At 37.4% G+C, this 18,419-nt stretch overlaps 1 protein-coding gene across 3 annotated transcripts in view; it reads right to left on the bottom strand.

Moving 5' to 3' along the window:
• The window catches only part of axin1 (axin 1), a 34,858-nt gene that overhangs the window by 11,790 nt on the left and 4,649 nt on the right, over positions 1-18,419 (bottom strand). For 2 of the 3 annotated variants that reach the window (XM_028455094.1, XM_028455096.1), the window contains exons 1-4: positions 15,234-15,367; positions 10,073-11,032; positions 4,796-4,921; positions 1,392-1,488 (exon numbers count right to left, since the gene is read on the bottom strand). In XM_028455094.1, the coding sequence (XP_028310895.1) occupies positions 1,392-1,488; positions 4,796-4,921; positions 10,073-10,956 (1,107 nt within the window). In that variant the 5' untranslated portion in view covers positions 10,957-11,032; positions 15,234-15,367. Of the gene's footprint in view, positions 1-1,391; positions 1,489-4,795; positions 4,922-10,072; positions 11,033-15,233; positions 15,368-18,419 lie in introns of those variants that run through there. The other variant, XM_028455095.1, reaches the window with a different exon arrangement.

Genomic DNA, 18,419 nt, shown 5'->3' with positions numbered 1-18,419 from the left:
CATCCATATATTTTCTAATTTGGTGTGCACATCCATGACTCTCACAGAATGAACCATAATGATTGATGTACTCATGAGAATATTGTGCCCCCCCACCCCCCTCAAAAGCACCCCAGAAGAACACCAATGCCTGCAATATTTTAATATCATAAAAATCTTATGCTTGGTCCAGGGTTGGGGTCAATTACATTTTTCAGTTAGAAATACGTTTTCAATTACCCATATTCAATTACAATTCAATTACAATTACAGTGAGCAGAATTTTTTCCAATCACAATTAAATTACAATTATTTTTTATTCTCAGAAAGTCAATTACAATTATGTTCTCAATTACAAATAATCATAATTACTGAGCCTGAAATAAATAACCAAATTAATGTTAACCTTCCTCTTGTGTTAGCTTTCTGTTAGCATCTCTCATGCTAACAGGTCCTAAATCAATAAATATCTATTATCTAATTTCTTTCCTATGTATTGGTTATCTTATTAGGCTTCCTAATCAATGAAAATATAGGTTTTAATATTTTGGTGTGGGCGTCTGAGCCTTTTATGTGCCAGTATACCTCTAGATTTCAATTTATTAAAATGGTAAAATGTGGGAAAGCTTGATATGAAACATTTTAATAACTGTTAATGACATGTGTGTAGAACTCTACATAGAACTGTAACATGGTTCCCCAGTTTTGCTTTTAATTAGAATTGACAATTTTTTATCAATTTTTATGGCAATTACAAAGTCAATTATAACTTAATAACAATTGTAACAGCAACAGATTTTTTAAATTACAATTACAATACATTTTCACCATAATTGTAATTAATTATCAATTAAGCGATTACAATTATAATTGACCCCAACCCTGGCTTAGTCAATTGTACACATTAAATTAGGAAAAATCATTGAATATGAAGCAAAAAATAAAACAAATTAAACTACTATTTTTTCAATCATGAATATTGAATGGGGTCAAATTGACCCCAAGGATAATAGGATGGTTAATATATTTGAGCAAGGAAATAATAGCCTTATGCTTTAAAGATTTGTGCCTCACCATGATGTCACTTCAAATATCCAAACATGATGTGGAGTATTAATTTGGCTCTTTACTCAGACGCCTAATTAGGGCCGTGCTTTTCCTAGCAGGTGACAGCCAACGCTGCAGCCGAGTGTCACAGTGAGGATTCACGTCTGCTAGGCATCCACACGTACGGCTTAGGAAAACATCATGCTGCTTTTTAGACAACCTTCTCTTATACCATCAGCTATTCTTACACTCCATCACAGGCTCTGCCACATGGCACAGTATAAATGTGCACACCTGCGATGGTGTAGCAGGAGGAAAACGAGGCACAGACAGTTAGAAAGTGAAATAACCCATGAATAACTCACTGGGATATGAGGTAGGGGAACTCGCCCATTTGCTTTGGCACTTTCGTGCATCTCCCTTCGATGCAGTCTGCGGTATCTGTAGGGTGGAAGCCCATCTCTGGAAGTAACAAAGCCATTAATAAGAAAAACGTCTCATGAATAAACAACAGAAGAGGATTTGAAGAAAAAAAAAAGCTTTCAGCAGCTGTTTTTTTTTTTTTTTCTTGCCTGAATGGATACATACTTAACCTGGATTTTTCTGTGCAGCAACAGCTGAATCCTGCATGGTTACAGTGAACTGCTTAACCACCAGCTGCTTTGCATACCAGTACGTCCATGAGCCTCTAACTGTATATGGTATGAGTCTCTGGCGCAGGGAATTTAACGAGCAAATAGCTGATAGCAGCTTTTAAATCTCACACCTTCATTTTAAACAGTAAAAAATATAAATAAAACATTTTAAATCCACTTCCTATGCAGTATTTCACCTTGACTATGGCATTGTAAACTGTATGCATGCAAAAGTAATGCTTACAAAGATATAAACTTTAGTAAGTATCTTAGAACATAAGAAAATATCAGCAATGCTAGTTTGAAATTGAATACATTCAATATAAATGTATGGCAACTAAATAAGGAGTTACACCAGAGACTCTTGTTTTCAAAGGATAATGGAATAAGGGAAGTTATTATTGTTAATAATAATAATATAATTCATGTCAAGGAGAATAAGGCAGAATCTAGAAATCAGACTCCATAGTGACACCACGGTGGTTAGGGTCACTGCAGCCATCAGCCAAGCCGGCGCGGGGACACGCATTCACTGTTTATCACCGGAGCACAGCTCATACTAGAGGATGGATACCCGACTAAAGCCTGACAGGACCTGACGGCACCAGACGTGTCGGGTTCGTACAGATATTTTTAACTGGTGTTCGGGTTTGGTCACATAGTGTTGTTTGCGCACAAAGGAAGAATTTCCTTTCCTGCCACAGATGCTGTAGCGCTGAAGAATGTGATCTGTGATCCGCAGTGGATAATAATAAAGGAATATACCGTTCCTATCTCCTTTCTCTGCACAATAAAATGGATTATGTAAATAAATCCGATGGGTCTCTTGCGTGCACAGCGCCGCTGTTTGTGTTTGACGTTCATTGTTACCCGTGCGCTGATCTCATGTTGACATTATCAGTTGTTTATTCATAAAGTCAGTGCTTACCACTTAAACATAAATTTGTCACTTCTTTGAGAAAAAGAATAAGGTTTTCACTGTTGGGTCGGATTCGGACGAGAAAATGCAGCCCTATTTATTTATTTAATGTGACTGTGATGTAATGTTTACTGCAAGACCTGTGCACATGTCTCTGCATGCATCTGTGCATCAGTCTCTAAGCCGTCTTCTCTTTCTTTTTTATTGCCCGGGATTGGGCTGCAGCTCCAGCCATCGAGAATGCGCGCTAGCGTCATTTGATGTCACCACCAGCGTCATTTGACGTCACCACCAGCGTCATTTGACTTCACGTCAGCAGAACTGTGCGGGGAAATCGGACCCAGAACAGCAGTACAAAATGTATAACACAATCTGTTCAAGGCAATAAGTAGAAATGTGTGTGAACTCATTCTCTTTGGTTTTGAGCACTTCATCAACCATTAGCATTAAAAAGCTTCAAATGAATGTTTATTTTTTCACAAATCCTGCCCTATCCTCCTTTAAATGTAAAATGTATTTTGTTTTACTTCAATTTAGCTTTGTGGTTGTGTTTATTTAGGCAGTGTTGCTTATACACCTATGTTTAAGTAATACCTATTTATGATAGATTTGTGTATGTTTGTTTGTTTTGAGCAATAATTAAAAGTAGGGGTGCAAGTTGCCATGAATCTGATGATATGATTTACAATACACATGTCACGATACAATATATATCACGATACTAAACAACACAATATACATCGCGATATATTGCAATATCAATAATTACAAATTTCACCCTAATAAGTATAAAATGGAATAAAACACATTTTATTTTATTTTGTTTTATACTTGCGAAAACAAGTAAATGGTAACTAACTGTAATTCAAGTACCAATATCAAAAATAAGTGGTATATTATTCAATTACATTTTTCAAAAAACTTTAACTTTTGCTTCTACAGAAGATTCTGATTCTGTTAAGTTCTTAAATTCTTTAAAAAAATTTAAAAAAAAACCAAATAACCACATACAACTATAAAAGTGCCCAGTATGTTTTATGAAAATAAAGTGTAATCAACTTCCAAGCTAAAAGGCATTGAGGAGCAGTGTTGGGAACATTACTTCAAAAATGTAATTAGTTATAGTTACTCACTATTTGTTCAAAAAAGTAACTGCGTTAGTAACTAAATTACTCTATAATAAAAGTAACTCATTACCAAGGAAAGTAACTATTTGCGTTACTATTAAAAAAAAAAAAAGTTGCTCTATGTCAAATAATTCACATTTTTTAGATGCGTGTGTCGTGAGGTGCTTCATTAATTTTGCGTTGCTTACAAAGGATGTCGACAAAGTCTTCACTCCTGGATATAATGAACACTTCACAATCACGTTCTTGCCTTTGACCACAATTAATGTAAAGTAGTGTTTGTATCGTCACCTTAAAGATGTCAACCTTTCATCAGACTGATCCACGCTCGCCATCTCCATTGCTTCATCCAATCTGCTCTGTGTGTGTGTGTGTGTATGTGTGTGTGTGTGTGTATGTGTGTGCGTGTGCGTGTGCTGGCACGTCGCCTTAGCCAATCATAATCGCTGACCTTGTTTTTAACCTGCCTCCTCTTGCTGGCACATGTGTAAAAACACTGGCTCTGATTGGCTACCATGAAACATGACGCCGCCTAAGCCAATCATAATCTCTCACCTTGTTTTTAACCCACCTCCTCACAACAGCTGAGTCAGAAGCCGGGAATAACAGTTTATTCAATCAATGCATGTAACGCACCGCATTTAACGTTCAGTAACGATAACGGTGTTGTAACGGCGTAAAAATAATAAGTTAGATTACCCCGTTACTGAAAAACAAACGCCGTTACCTCACGCCGTCATTTTAAACGCCGTTATTCCAAACACTGTTGAGGAGTGAGGTAGTTCAATAAAGTCTTGCGTGACTGAGCGATTTCGACATTTTTTTTAAATCGATACAATAATTGTGCAGTGACATATCGCAATATATCGGCGAATCAATTTTTAATTAAAAGAACAAGTTACCTAAATAAAATCACAAACCAAAAACTGCATTTTTTTTGGATTTCTCTTAATGAATTTTTGATTAATCATTGAAAAAAAAAAAAATCAATGATATATCAATTACTAAAGGAATTAATTCACTGGAGCCCTAGGAGTAATATTATACAAATCTATGTGTGTTATAAGTTGGGGAGAGAAGGTACATACACACTGTTGTCTGTGAGGAAAAGTGGGTCAGCATCACTGGACAAACTCTGCTGCTCACTGTCATTAGTGCTGGTGTTGGGTGCCATCACACTGAGTGGGTTGACAGGAAGCCGATGCTGAGCAGGCCTGGAAAAAAAACAGAAAATGCTGGTAAAAGTTGATTTAGTTTTTAAACTCTATCAAATATGGGCTGTGAAGAAAACACAATACTTATCAAATTCACTACTATTCCTGTAGTGACAGCGTATGCAAAAATGTGTCCGATAAATATTCAACACGCACACACGCACACACACACACCATCAGCAGCTTATAAAAACTGTGAGGCTGCTGCCAACACCTTGTAACCTGTTATCACAACTGCCCTGGTAAATGACAACATTTGACCACACATTAAAGTCATGGCTCACATTTAATCACAGAACGGTGAAGTAAACCCATGTGTTTAATTATTATTTGCTCCACAGTGTCATGATGTGACGAGCAGCCTTCATTTGACACCATTTACATTCACAGTCATCGACTCTGCTGAGCACACTTCTCCAAGGGCTTCGCTCACATGAATTATAGATGTTAAATCATTACTTTTTATTCAAATTGGAATTCCCTGAAGCATTTACCCAAGTTTTCTCCCTGTTTGGAATGCAAAGGAACCCAAAGTTCAAAATGAAACCTTTGTGACCGAGCGATTTTTCATTTGCATCTGCATTCAGCAGTGAATAATAATTAGAGCAGAGGCTGAGCGGAGCAAGGATTAGTGAAACAAAAACTGCGAAGTGCAGAGAACGAATTTAACATTTTGGCATTACTGGTAATGAAAATAAACTAGTATTATATAGTATTAGGAAAGCTGCCTATTCATGGGGCAGGGTCTTTGACATATTATGCGCAATCGTGCATGAATCAAATGGACACAGCTATTCTAGTTCTACAGCATAATTCCACTGCAATATGTTTTTATCAAGTAGAATGATTTGTTTATTTGCAAAAACAATAACAGAATATTTAGGATTTTATTAAAACAAACACCTGCAGCACTGCTGAACGCCATTAAGCAAAAATTGGTTTCCTCTTTATTTTTTTTTTTACTGGTTGTTATCATGAAAAAGCACCACCTGGCATCCTGTTGCACATTTCTGTACGTGTTGCACATGTCGACACGCCACGATTAGTTGACTGGCACAGATACCTAATTCTAAAAAAATCAACTATTACTATTATTTGGTTTAAGTTTTTGTGTTTGTTATCGGTTAAGCAGTTAACCATGAGCATCCTTAATTGGTTTGGAAAAAATAAATAAATTAAAAATATATATATATATATATATGTGTGTGTTTTGTAGTTTGTTAAAGTTTAAGTACACCCCAAAACCAATTTTCTTCTGCTGAATACATATACGATTAGTTATGAAGTTTATTGATCCTAGTACTACTCTTCACATTTTAATCCAAGTATTTAAATTTAGCATTTTTAGTTGTAAAATGTCAGAGTTATTTCCCTCTATGGATTCAACTCTGGCTATTACAAATGCATTTTGTTATTGTGGCTGAGATTTGGTTCAGTGATGTTTTTGCTTCTTGGTGTTGACCTCCTATAAAATTTGGTAGAAGAGACTTGTGCTTTTTCCTTGTCTCAGCCTTCAGTGAGTATTGATTGACAGCTCTATGAGGACTGCGTTCAGCTGCAGTGATGTTTGTGACTCTGCTTCAATAAAGAGCAGATTCTAGTCTAATCAGAGGGTTCATCAAGCTACGTGTGTATGTACACCCTAGGGGTGAACATACACCCTAGGGGTGTACATACACTTTAAAGAATGAAATGCAAGTCTTTTGAAAACAATATTTAAGAATTCTGATTCTTTTCTTGTCTGTGACGATACGAGTTAGAGAAGACATCGTTCTGTGCGTCTGTAAATGTAAAGTTTAAACAATTATAAGAACAGGGCCAGCAACAAAAAACTGATCCGGGGTGGTTTCAAAGTTTCCCTGTAGCGGCCGTGTGTACTGAGTCTACCATTTCCACATCCTCACTTTACCAATTTCCATTTTGTTTTTGTTTCATCGGCTTACCCAATTTAGACTACAAAACATACTAAATAGGGTTAATAGAGTCCACCACTTGTTTTATGGGAAGGATACCATGGAAATGTGTGATGTGATTCAAAATCTTATTTGTGAAACCTTAAATTACCAACAATCGACGAATCACCCTCACGTTTTGCACAAAATCCCATGCAGCAGTGTGATTGATGATGCAGTGCTTCTGCTGTGACGCACTGTGTAAAATGATCACCAGATGAACTAAAACACCAACACCTAAACCTGTCTTGTACCAGTGTCTTTTCACACTTAAAATGAAGCTTTGCATTCATTTTCAGTCAGGGTAAAATGATCACTTGTAGAAATAGTATAGAGTAAATATTAAAGTAAATTATATGGATATTGTCATATAACTTAAATTCATAGATGTTTTTATGTGCATAATGATTAACAAAGACCCCAATAGACTTGATCAAGAGCTTTTGTCTGTGTTTCACTTCCTCTTATTAACATGCAGTATAATACACAGTACATTTATTGCTTTTAAATTTTGGGAAATTCAAACAAGTAAAGCAACATGTTAATGGTATTCTGCAACAGCTAGAAGGCATTTTGAACCACTCATTGAATGTGAAAGCTTCACATTTCTTTGCAGTGAGTTCCTGTCACTCAGACTATGTCCCATTTCAGCACTCTCATATTCTCAACAAAACCTGTCAGACATTTTGGAAGCCGTACATTTCCATTACTGAATGTGTGCCAACATCTCTCCACAGCCAAAAAAGACACAGTATGTGAGCCCCAACCCAAGGTCTTTCAAGGGCGTACATTTAGTCAGTTTGCAACGAGAAAATCTTTGATATTAAACTTCATGATTTTTGCTCGAATGACATTCATGTGTTAATGTAATATACTGTTATCGTTAATAGCAAAAAAACAGATCAGTAATCACAGTTTAATGGCCTGGGTTGCATCATAAAGATGCAAGTCACATAATGCTTTTATCGCCATGTGAGGGCTTCCAAAGCACTTTACATTATAATCTACACATTCAAACATTCTGACTAGAGTCCAAACAATTCCTCTACTTATTACAGTCATTTGAAAATTCAAGATAAACCAAACTAGTTTAGGGTAAGGTTGTAATCTTGTCTTCTGACTTTTTGAAATGAAAATGCTGCCAAAGTTGGCAATGACATCCTCCCCAAGCGAAATCTGCTTCTGTCAAACGTGCTCCGATTTATCCCATCAATTAAAAATGGAACTGCAATACAGTGATAATCACCGTTATTCATTTGACCTGTCAGCAGTCCAAATGTTGTGGTTGATTGATGTAAAGCAGTGGGTGTATAGTCGCTAGTGTGCCAAAATCTGAATCTAGGTTTATCTCGTAACTTAAATTGTTTGCGCTATTATACACATTTTCAAGTGTGCCTTTGTTTTGAATGAAAACAAACCTGAAGTAGTTCCTTATTCTAGCTACACATGAATAAACACAAAGACAATTCTGTTTCAAGTTGTCTTATTTTTTCAAGCTGATCTGAGAGACTATCTAATGTCTTATGTTGCTGGTCTCTAAGGAGATCTGGCAATGGCAGTAAAATGGAGTTTCACTGAAAAGCAACGGGCGATGCTGAAAGGGTATTAAAAAATGAATCATGCCTTTTTGTAATTCTGTATGAATAAGTGCTGGTGTGAAAATATTTTCAATCATCAAATAAAAAGGGTTTTTTTAATGGCTTGGCATAAAAGCTCACATGCAGACATATGCCTGTGGTGATTACTTTTTCCCCACAAACTATACTTTGGAAAATATTTTAAAGCTCAATTCCCCCCAAAAAAATGCCTTTGGTCATGTTTTTCTTCTTGCATAAAAAAACTTTTCTGCATTCTAGAGATATGGTGAAAACAACATGCTACACAAGAGACTGTGTTGTGTAGCTTTTAGCTGTTAGCGACTGTGTTTCTACAACTTAGACACTTGTGTTTCTGTCACACACACACTTATATGTTAAACTAATTATCTGTCAGGTGATGGTAACTGTGGGCCCTTTTCTTGACTTGGAATAAAGGTCAATGTAGCATCAATTCATGACATGATCCTAAAGAACTTTGCTGAAGTTTATCAGTCAACTAAGTGATGGCATTCATGCTATTAAAGCCTGTGTCAGTGCTAATTGATGTAAAGCAGTGATAATAACACTATTGTGAGTTGTACAACTAAGTAACAAAGTATTTTAGGAAATGTTTAACAAGCAAACCTTTAAGTTGCAATAAACTGTATTTCACAATAAGCAAAATTGGGAAAAAATAATGTTGCTTTAATTCTGGGTTTAAATTCTTTCTTTTGGCTAATGATGTATGATGAAAACTTTATATATCAAATATGACAATGAGAACAACTTGCTAATAAAGAGTAAAGGTAGCAGTTTGCAGACGATAAATCTAGAGCCTCCAGTTTAGCCTATATCTGGGACTTTTGTTGTGAAAGGCAAAACCAGGAAGCCGATGTACTGTACATGTAACAAATGACTGGATGTACAGCAAAATAATTCAGCTGTGTTCAAGCTCACCTCAGTGATTTCATTTTCTCTCTATTTTTATTTCATATAGCCAGCCATTTATCCCACACAAAGTTGCCCCCATTAGGTGGTAGCCGCCCCAGGAATATGGTGAATGAGGTATTATTCTTTAACAAAATTGTTTATTAGCAAAACTTACTAATGTATGCTTAAACTTCACAGGTAATCCTTGTGATCAAAGGTCTATCAATGCTAAATTTAAAGGTTGAGTTTATAGTTTTCTACCGCCACCTACTAACTAGGATAAAAACTTCATAAATCTCCATCTCAAGATTGAAAACCACAACAGCTTTCAATAGCACAAGTACACAAATAATAACAACACAGTATTGGACTATGAATGCTGGCCTCTTTTACGCAGCAAACCTGATTAACTGTATCACTCCAGCTTTGCTAAGAAGAAAATCTGATTTCTCATATACTCTGCTGAACTTCAAACAACAATCGCTATCTTTAACTTCAAAGACTTCCTCCGAACAAGGATGAAAACATAAAGAACTCCTTCAGGGACTCTCACGTGGTAAACTCACACTTTGCATTTATAGCCAAACCTACAGCAGCATCCATGAAGCTGGGAGGTTTCAGTATAAGTCAGCAGTTTACAGAGAGAGGCGCTGTGACCTCTATCGGATATCAAATTGCTGGAAGGACTTTACCTGTTGTTGTTGCTGTCCTGCGATCCTGCAGCATCCACTTCTCTCTGTGGCGTCGTTCCCATTACAAGCTGGCTGTTTGGTGTCAGGTTGATCTCGGCCTGCTCCTCAGGCCCTTGATCACATCTCCATTCCTCATATTCTTTTAAAGTTGACAAGTATCCAGAAAGTCCCTTTCCGTTTGCAGAAATGGGGCTCTGATTGATGTAAGGCTTGGGGCTTTCTCCTCCCGTCTGTGTATATTCCAAATAAATGTTAGACTTAAGAAACAAAGGGTATGTGTTTTCCTCCATCATGGTCTGTATCTCTGTCTGAGCCTGGTCAAACATTGCAGGGTCGATGTGAAGCTTTGTCACACAGTCCTTGATGAAAGACTTTGTAGCTGGTTTGATCTGTCTTGAGACAATACTATTGCTGTCCATGATGTATTTCTTATAAATAGCTTTTGCCAGTTTTACTTTCTTTTCCTCGTTGGCCTTGTTTGATTCAAGCTTACGAAATCCACTGCATGCAAACCAGAAGTCCAGCATATCCACACACCCCTGCTGCTTGAGGAACATCCTAAACAGGGAGATACCATCCTGGTCATCCAGGAGAGAATGAAGAGATTCTGCCCATTTTAAGTAGGGAGGTGTTGGGGAAGCACTTCCCTCTGGCTCATAACCCAGGTCCAGGTCCGGCCGCCTGGGTGTCACCCCCGGCGCCTCAAACTTGAGACAGTCATGCTTCGAGGGCAAGCTGATGTTTCCATGCTGGCGACCCTCACTGCCGACAAGTTCTCCTTCTTCCCCTGGGACTGGAGGTCTGGGTGCATCCTCTGTGAAACTGCTTCCCAGAACAGCCAAGAACCCCCTTTCATCGCTGATGTTCATAGTCCCAGCATTCATGTACTATGTCCTTGCAGAGCCCACACAGGACAGCTATGTGGTCCAGATCTATACTTAGGCCACCACAAGAAAACTCCTGCAAGAAGGAAAAACAGACAATGACAAGCAGTTCTATGAGATCACTCAATCCTTAATACAAAACTAAAATCATTTTTATTATAGTGTAAATCCTTTGGACATCCAGAGACAGACACTTAATCTCTTTGGCAGATATATAAGACCAGAAATGGGCAACATGTGGCCCCCCAAGTTTAATTTTGTGCTGCCCTACAGGTAAATGCGAAAAATGATTCAACAGCAAAAATATCCAAAAATGACTCCAAAGAAACAATATGACAGCAAAAATGCACAATACTATTTGAAAACACACAAGACAACAACAAAATGCACAAAATGCCTCCAAAAACACATCAAAAACACAAAAAATGGCTCCAAAAAAAACACACAAAATGAGAGAAGAATGTACAAAATGACAACAATAATACACAAACTGACTGAAAAATATACAAAATGACATCGAAAAATGCAAAATTACTCCAAAAACCAAAATGAAAAGAAGAAAAATGACAAGACAAAAAGGAAACCCTTTGTTCTTCTTTCCTGTATCAGTGGTCCGATTGGTCTTTTTTTTTTTTTTAACATGGATGTTTATAATGTGGCCCCTAAATCTGAGAATAACTATTTTGCAGCCCATGTTGCGATAAAAGTAAAGTTGCCCCTCTCTAATTTAGACAAATAGATCAGAGGGGACATTTCTGTTATCAGTGAAAAAAAAGCATACTTTGGCCACATATTGTACACTCCTGTCAAATATAAATTTACATTGATGCTTTCATAGAGGTGCAGAGCTTACGGATATTAGAAAAAAAAAAAAAATTTTGACGTCATGCATTTTCACGATATTTTTCCCTGTAAAACAAGTGGCTGAATGTTGAGCAAGTAGCAAACGAACAGACTTGTCAAATCACTAACAGAACATTGTGCTACGCAATCTTGCATAATTTCAAACAAAGAACATACTAAACAAAGCTTTGTTAAGTATGTTTTTATTTTCCAGCATAACTCCTTCCTTCCTTTTCACATATGCTGTGACTACCCAACACAACCAGCTGTTTTGGCAAACGGACTAGCTACGATTATCCATAATCTTCTTCCAAATGAAATTCATGGCCTCCTGTTGGTTTCATGATTGAGAGATGAACCCGTCTCACTGTGCAAACTATGACTCCTGATTTAGAGCTACAATTAAATATTATCTTTGGGATCTATTATCCTTTTCTGAGCAGCGTTTCTTTAACCAATCATTTCTATCATTGCTTTCACCAACAACACTTAAGATTTTCATTAAAATAGAAACAAAACAGAAAAAGCTCTAAAATGCATCAAATAATACACTTCATCCAATCAATGGCTACACATAATGTGAGATTAGCCAATCAGAAGCAATCTCTGTTAACTCACAGCACACCAATACAAATTAAAATAAATAATTAAGATTGGTGACCAAAACAGAAAATACTCATGATACGAATACATCAAATGCTTCTGAGTTGTTAAAAATATCTGAAAAAACAGATTTGATCTCCTCTTATTCGAACCAATATTAAAGACTTATCAACCACAAATCATCACCATGCTGGGTGTCTTGTCTCATAACTTCTGAGCTCAGGAGAGAAATGTCATTGTCTATTTCTAAAATCCTACAAATTACCACAAAAATGCCAGGATAGCCTGCAGGGACAATATCCAATCTCAGAGCTTTTGCAGTCACGGTTTGACACATTCGCAGCACTTCCTATTTTTCTTGAGAGCAGAATACAGATCACAATCATCTCTAGGAGAATTTCATCGAAGCAAATATGAATTTTATTTTGGATCACATATTAAACCGCAGCATTCAGCTTAAACGGAGAAAACACTTGATTATTATGCTTCTAATTTGAACACTAACTTAATTTCTAGAGACAGGGTTCATTTCTACTGCGTTTACACTTAATGTATGACATTGAGGACACACCCACTCCCTGTCTAGTCCAATTTATATCAAACTGCAGATCAATTTGCAGCACGACTGAGGCAGTGGAAGTCTGTTCTACTGAAATACAGGCAGCACATGAACCACTCACATAAGACCATATATCTCTGAATAAATCTAATCACTGTGGTTTTATTACTTCAGATAAATAATAATAATAATAATGCATTGGATTTATATAGCGCCTTATTTTGGTCACTCAAAGCGCTTTACATAGGTTTATTCTTTCACCCCACACTTAGTAGTGGTAAGTTACAATTGTAGCCACAGCTGCCCTGGGACAGACTGGCAGAAGTGATGCTGCTATAAATGGTAAATTGATTTAAATAGTGCTTTATCCCCACACAGTAGTAGTCTCAAAGCGCTTTACAATATCAGCTTATTCACCCATTCACACACCAATGGGACTGAGCTGCCACGCAAGGCGCGAATCAACCACTGGGTGCAACATAAGGTAGGCATACACTGTGCGTTTTTTGGCCCATTTTGAGCCAACTTTTGACTTGTGCGACTATTTTGTGGGATCGTGCGAGTCTCTGCTAGATCGTGTGCCGTGCATCGTGTAGTATACATGGGGTCACGAGAAGCGATTGACACCTCACGACCAGCTCCCGATCAGCAATCACAGGTCATAAGGATTTCAAACATGTTTGAAATCCAGTCGCTCCTCGTAAGGGTATCGCACAGTTGCAGCAGTGCCACGGACCGGCTTACCGTAAACGCTCACACTGTGCATGTGCGAACACCGTAGGACCGCTGTAAAATTGACGGACTGTCATGCCCACGTCTGTCTAGCCAGCTCCTGGTCCATCACGTCACCGTCTTTTCTTTTTTAAAGCTCTTTTTGCTGAGATTTGCGAGCATCTCCCCACTTCCGGGTTTTTCTACGTTGTCTGTTTTAATAGTGACGCTTCAGTGTTCTTCTTCTTCTTCTTCTAATTTGTACGTTGCATTTCCGGAAACAAGACCCTGACGTGTCATGTATGAATGTACAGTGTGAGCAGTCAGATCGTATCAGAGTGTCGGACCGTACAGTGTGAGAACATGCATCGTGAGCTGCGCACATTCGGGCTCTGCGTCTGAGTCGCACAGTTTGAGCTGGAGCTGAGTGCAACAATTGAAAAAAATCGCACAGTGTATCCCAGCTTTTAGGGTTCAGTGTCTTGCCCAAGGACACTTCGATCGACACATACACAGGTATAGACTGGGATTGAACCCCCAACCTCTGGATCAGCAGACGACCCCTCGCCCATAGTGCGCCATCGCACAATTAATCAAATTTTAACCGTGGTCACGAATTTGGTTGACATGATTAAATAAATTCAGTTAGCCTTTGGTATATATAATTCTTTATTATAATTATTATTATTTAAAGCTTAATTTTACACTGTAAACTGCACACAGTGTTTGTTTTAAAGTAGTACAACAAAAACAATTGCAATTTATAATAAATAAATATAAAAAATAATTGTGATCATAATCGGAATTACAAAATTGATCAAAATAATCGTGCAACCCCAGCCCAAGGACACAACGACAATGAGTTGGCTGGAAAGGGATTTGAACCCCCAATCCTTCAGTTATTGAACGACCAACCCCATTATTAATAAATAAATGTCTGCTGGGATGGTCTCCAGAAGAAAAAAGCGGGCATGGATGACGAGATGTGACACAAATCATCAGAACAAAGCAGAACTTTACATCCTATGAGCGGATGATGCATCGCGAGATGATGCACGTGCGGTCACAGGTGTGCGTGATTGATTGACTGATTGCAACGGGATTCGCCGCGTGATTAAAAGCAGGTGCGGGGATCAGATACTGGGATCGGTTCGTGAGCCTCTTTCCCGTAGCAGTGAGTGTGTCAGTATGTAACGCGTCCTTTGAACACAGCCTCCCATCACATTCATGTCTTGGCCTCTCCAGAAGCAGTGCGGTGTGGGGGAGGGGAGCCCGAAACTAACTCCACACACTGGGCGCCTGGCCTCCCAGCAGCCCCACTGACAAGTGCACAACTTTGTCACACTATTAATAATGTCCGTCCAGTATGTGCGGCAGAGCTGAAGAACGGGGCGAACAAACGGTACACAGACAAACACATGCACACACACACACATACATACATACACAGGGAATCCCTCATCGATCCACAAACACACTCACAAGCAGCGAAGCGACCGCAATCCCAGCATTAAAGACACACACACACACATATATATATGGACAGTGACAGATACTTAACCGGTGGAAAGCTTTCCGCTGCCTTTGAGTCCATTGGACGTTTGGACCGACACAAGTCCCAGCGAGAAGCGGCATAGTGCAGCACTAGAATAAGGCAGGCAGTCCGCTCTCCTCCGCTTAATGGATGTCAGTGAGTGTCTGTGTATAGCAGAGGATTCACAGAGCACACAGCGCCCCCTCTGTTCACTACACCACATTACAGGGTGTTCCTGTGCTACGTGAGACACACCATCACCTCATTACACTGCTGCAGGACCAAACCTGCCAAAAGTATAAATAAATAAATGTATACATAAATATTGGAATAAATAATTAAATGCGTGAATAAATTAAAAAAACCGGTAAAGAAATGGGACATAAATAATTAAATGTATTTCTACATTTATTCATACATTTATTTATTTCCACATTTATTTATTTATGTATTTATACATGTATTTGTTTGTTTATACTATTGGCATGTTTGGTTCTCCATATATGGAGGGATATGTGTGCTAATATTCAATATAACAAGTTGCTTTAATCAAATAAAGTATTTTTTGTAAACAAAAAAATCTAAAAACTTAATTTCAATCCAAAAGCACCTTTTCAAACAAAGGGAAAAAAAGTGATAAAATGCAAATAAATATTAGACACTCCAAAAAAAATGCAATTGAACATTTTTTTTGTTGATTGAAAATGTGTTTTTTTGTTTTGTTTTTAAGTGAGTTTTTATTTGATTGAAAAAATGTAATCTCATTCAAAACAAACTTCACTTAAAAAAAAACATTTTCAATCAGTGAGGAAAAGTGTTTAAATGGAATGTTTTGGAGTGTCAAATATTTTTTTGCATTATTTCAAACTTTTGTTTGATTGAAAAGGTGGGTTTTTTGAGTAAATATTTTTTTTATTCAAAACACTTTTCACAGTTTACCTTGATACTCCTCCCTCTTTTTTGTATCTCCTTCGGTCTGAAATGTTTTAAGAAAACGTTGGTCATCTAATGTGGACATGACGTGAGTCGTTCATGGTGCAAATTATTGCTCTGCAGTCTGGTAAATTGTAGGTTATAACTCTTTTTCTGCTGTACCTTTGGATGTATCAGAAAACTTTTTGTTCCAGTGTTCTTCTGTTGGTTAATCAAACTGTTGAGAGTACTGACTACTTAGATATGTTTGAGTGCATGTGTAATGATCAGTTCTATTTCCCCGTATTGTCTTGGTTCTACCATTTTTCTCAGCATCATTTGGTATAGCTACAGCAGAAAAAGAGAAATGGCTCAGAAAAACCAGACCTAAAAACCCACAGCGATGCAGACTGGGCATTAGATGTAACTGATAGCACAACAGTGGCATTGTCCACCTGTGAGGCAGAATATCTCTCTTTAGCATCAGCCATGCGGGAAAGTATTTTCATGAAGATACTGTATATATAGACAGACACCAGTATGCAAACCAATATGAAGACAACATTGGTACTTTTGCACAAAACAGGTAAAGAAGCAATACAGTACATACATACAAACTCACATATACAAATCTACACAATTACACGTACACGTACATATGTTTCCATTCATGTATATAAATTCAAACTCAAGCTTATATCATGCATAAACATCCACCACACATATAAGGACCCTTTGCCACATGTTCCTCTACTGTTTGCCTTGTTTTTCTTGTAAGGCAAATGTATCTTGTCATGATTTAGGTGAATTAAATTTTCACTCATCCAGCTGTTAAGTTTTTCTAAGCAGTAACACAACACCTCTATGGGGCCATACTCATCTAGATTCAGTGATAGATATACTTGTCTGTCATCTGCGTAGCTCTGATAATCAACCTTCCAGCTCTGTAGAATTTGTCCGAAAGAAAGCATATAAAGACTGAACAGTAGGGGTCCAAGAACAGAGCCCTGAGGAACCCCACAGGACATCATTAATCTGTCAGATTCAAAGTTTTAGATGCTTACAAAATAACTTCATCCCTCCCTCCAAGTGTAATCAATCAATAGACAAACAAGAGAAAATCATAACAAAAAGCAATTATGACTATAATAACCATCACCATAAACAACAATTTCTAATATTAGAGCCCACCATCAACAAATAAACACGGTATATATTAAACCGTGTCTGTGCTGCATTTAGACCACCATCTATTACAATGTATCTGCTGTCATAGCTGTTGGGACCAATATATAGATAAATGTTACCTCATATACTGTAATGGTAAACTGACCAATAATAATAACATGCTATGGCAGCAGGACACGAAATGCTTTAATAAAACTCATTTTATGATATTCTGTTATTGTGCTATTCATCAAGTGTGCTTCTTATATCTTAAAAGGCCCAGCTGTTAATCCAATATGTTTTAACTGACGACAATCAAGTGGCTCAATGCATGGCTTTGAAAATGCTTGTGGCTCAATGTGCTTCAAAAGAAAGTATTAGGAATTCAATTTAAAAAAAAAAAAAAAAAGCTCTGTTTCCTTGTTATTGGAGCTGTGGGGTGATGTTTAGAATGAAAGTGAAATGATTATAAGTTGGAGTTTGACAGAAGACACTGATATGTTCTTCCAGCCCACAGAGAAAAAAAAAAACACAGAGGCAGGAATAATACAAAGCTTGCATCTGTTCCAGGGCTTTGATGCCAGGCACTCACTGAGTGTAAGATGAAGGCCAGTAGAAGATAATAAAAAAAACAAAAAGCCTTTTGATTATGTAATCAGATTAAACCATCTGAGGACACCAGAGCTGGGTCAAACGTGCCTTTCAACACTTTGTCTAATTTTATTATCCAAAGGATCAGATCTAGAAAGGTGTGAAGTGCAGATCTTAGAAAGTGTTTGCAAGAGCTTCGTCCAGGCTAAAGGGTTTTCTGCACTTAAGCAGTTTGAGCTTCTCTTTATGTCCATCCATATGTAATATTATGTTCTTATCTCATCAAAAGCTTACATTTACATCCAGCATTAATTGATTTTTGGTGTGGATCTGCGAAGTTTGTTTTGTCTTAAAACAGGAAAATAATTAAGAATAAGAAAAAGAAGCCATTGAGGAGTTGGAGTGGAAATGGAAACCTGTTGTTAATGCTTTTGTTCTAAATGTATAAATTATGCATAATCGTTTTATTGTGTATATAATTACATGACAGAAGATTTAATTCCAAACATCATATCTATTTATCTATTTTTATAGATTATTATT

The sequence above is a fragment of the Gouania willdenowi genome, chromosome 8, assembly GCF_900634775.1.
Source record: "Gouania willdenowi chromosome 8, fGouWil2.1, whole genome shotgun sequence".
Taxonomy (NCBI): domain Eukaryota; kingdom Metazoa; phylum Chordata; class Actinopteri; order Blenniiformes; family Gobiesocidae; genus Gouania; species Gouania willdenowi.
This window is presented reverse-complemented; position numbering and strand designations above follow the sequence as displayed.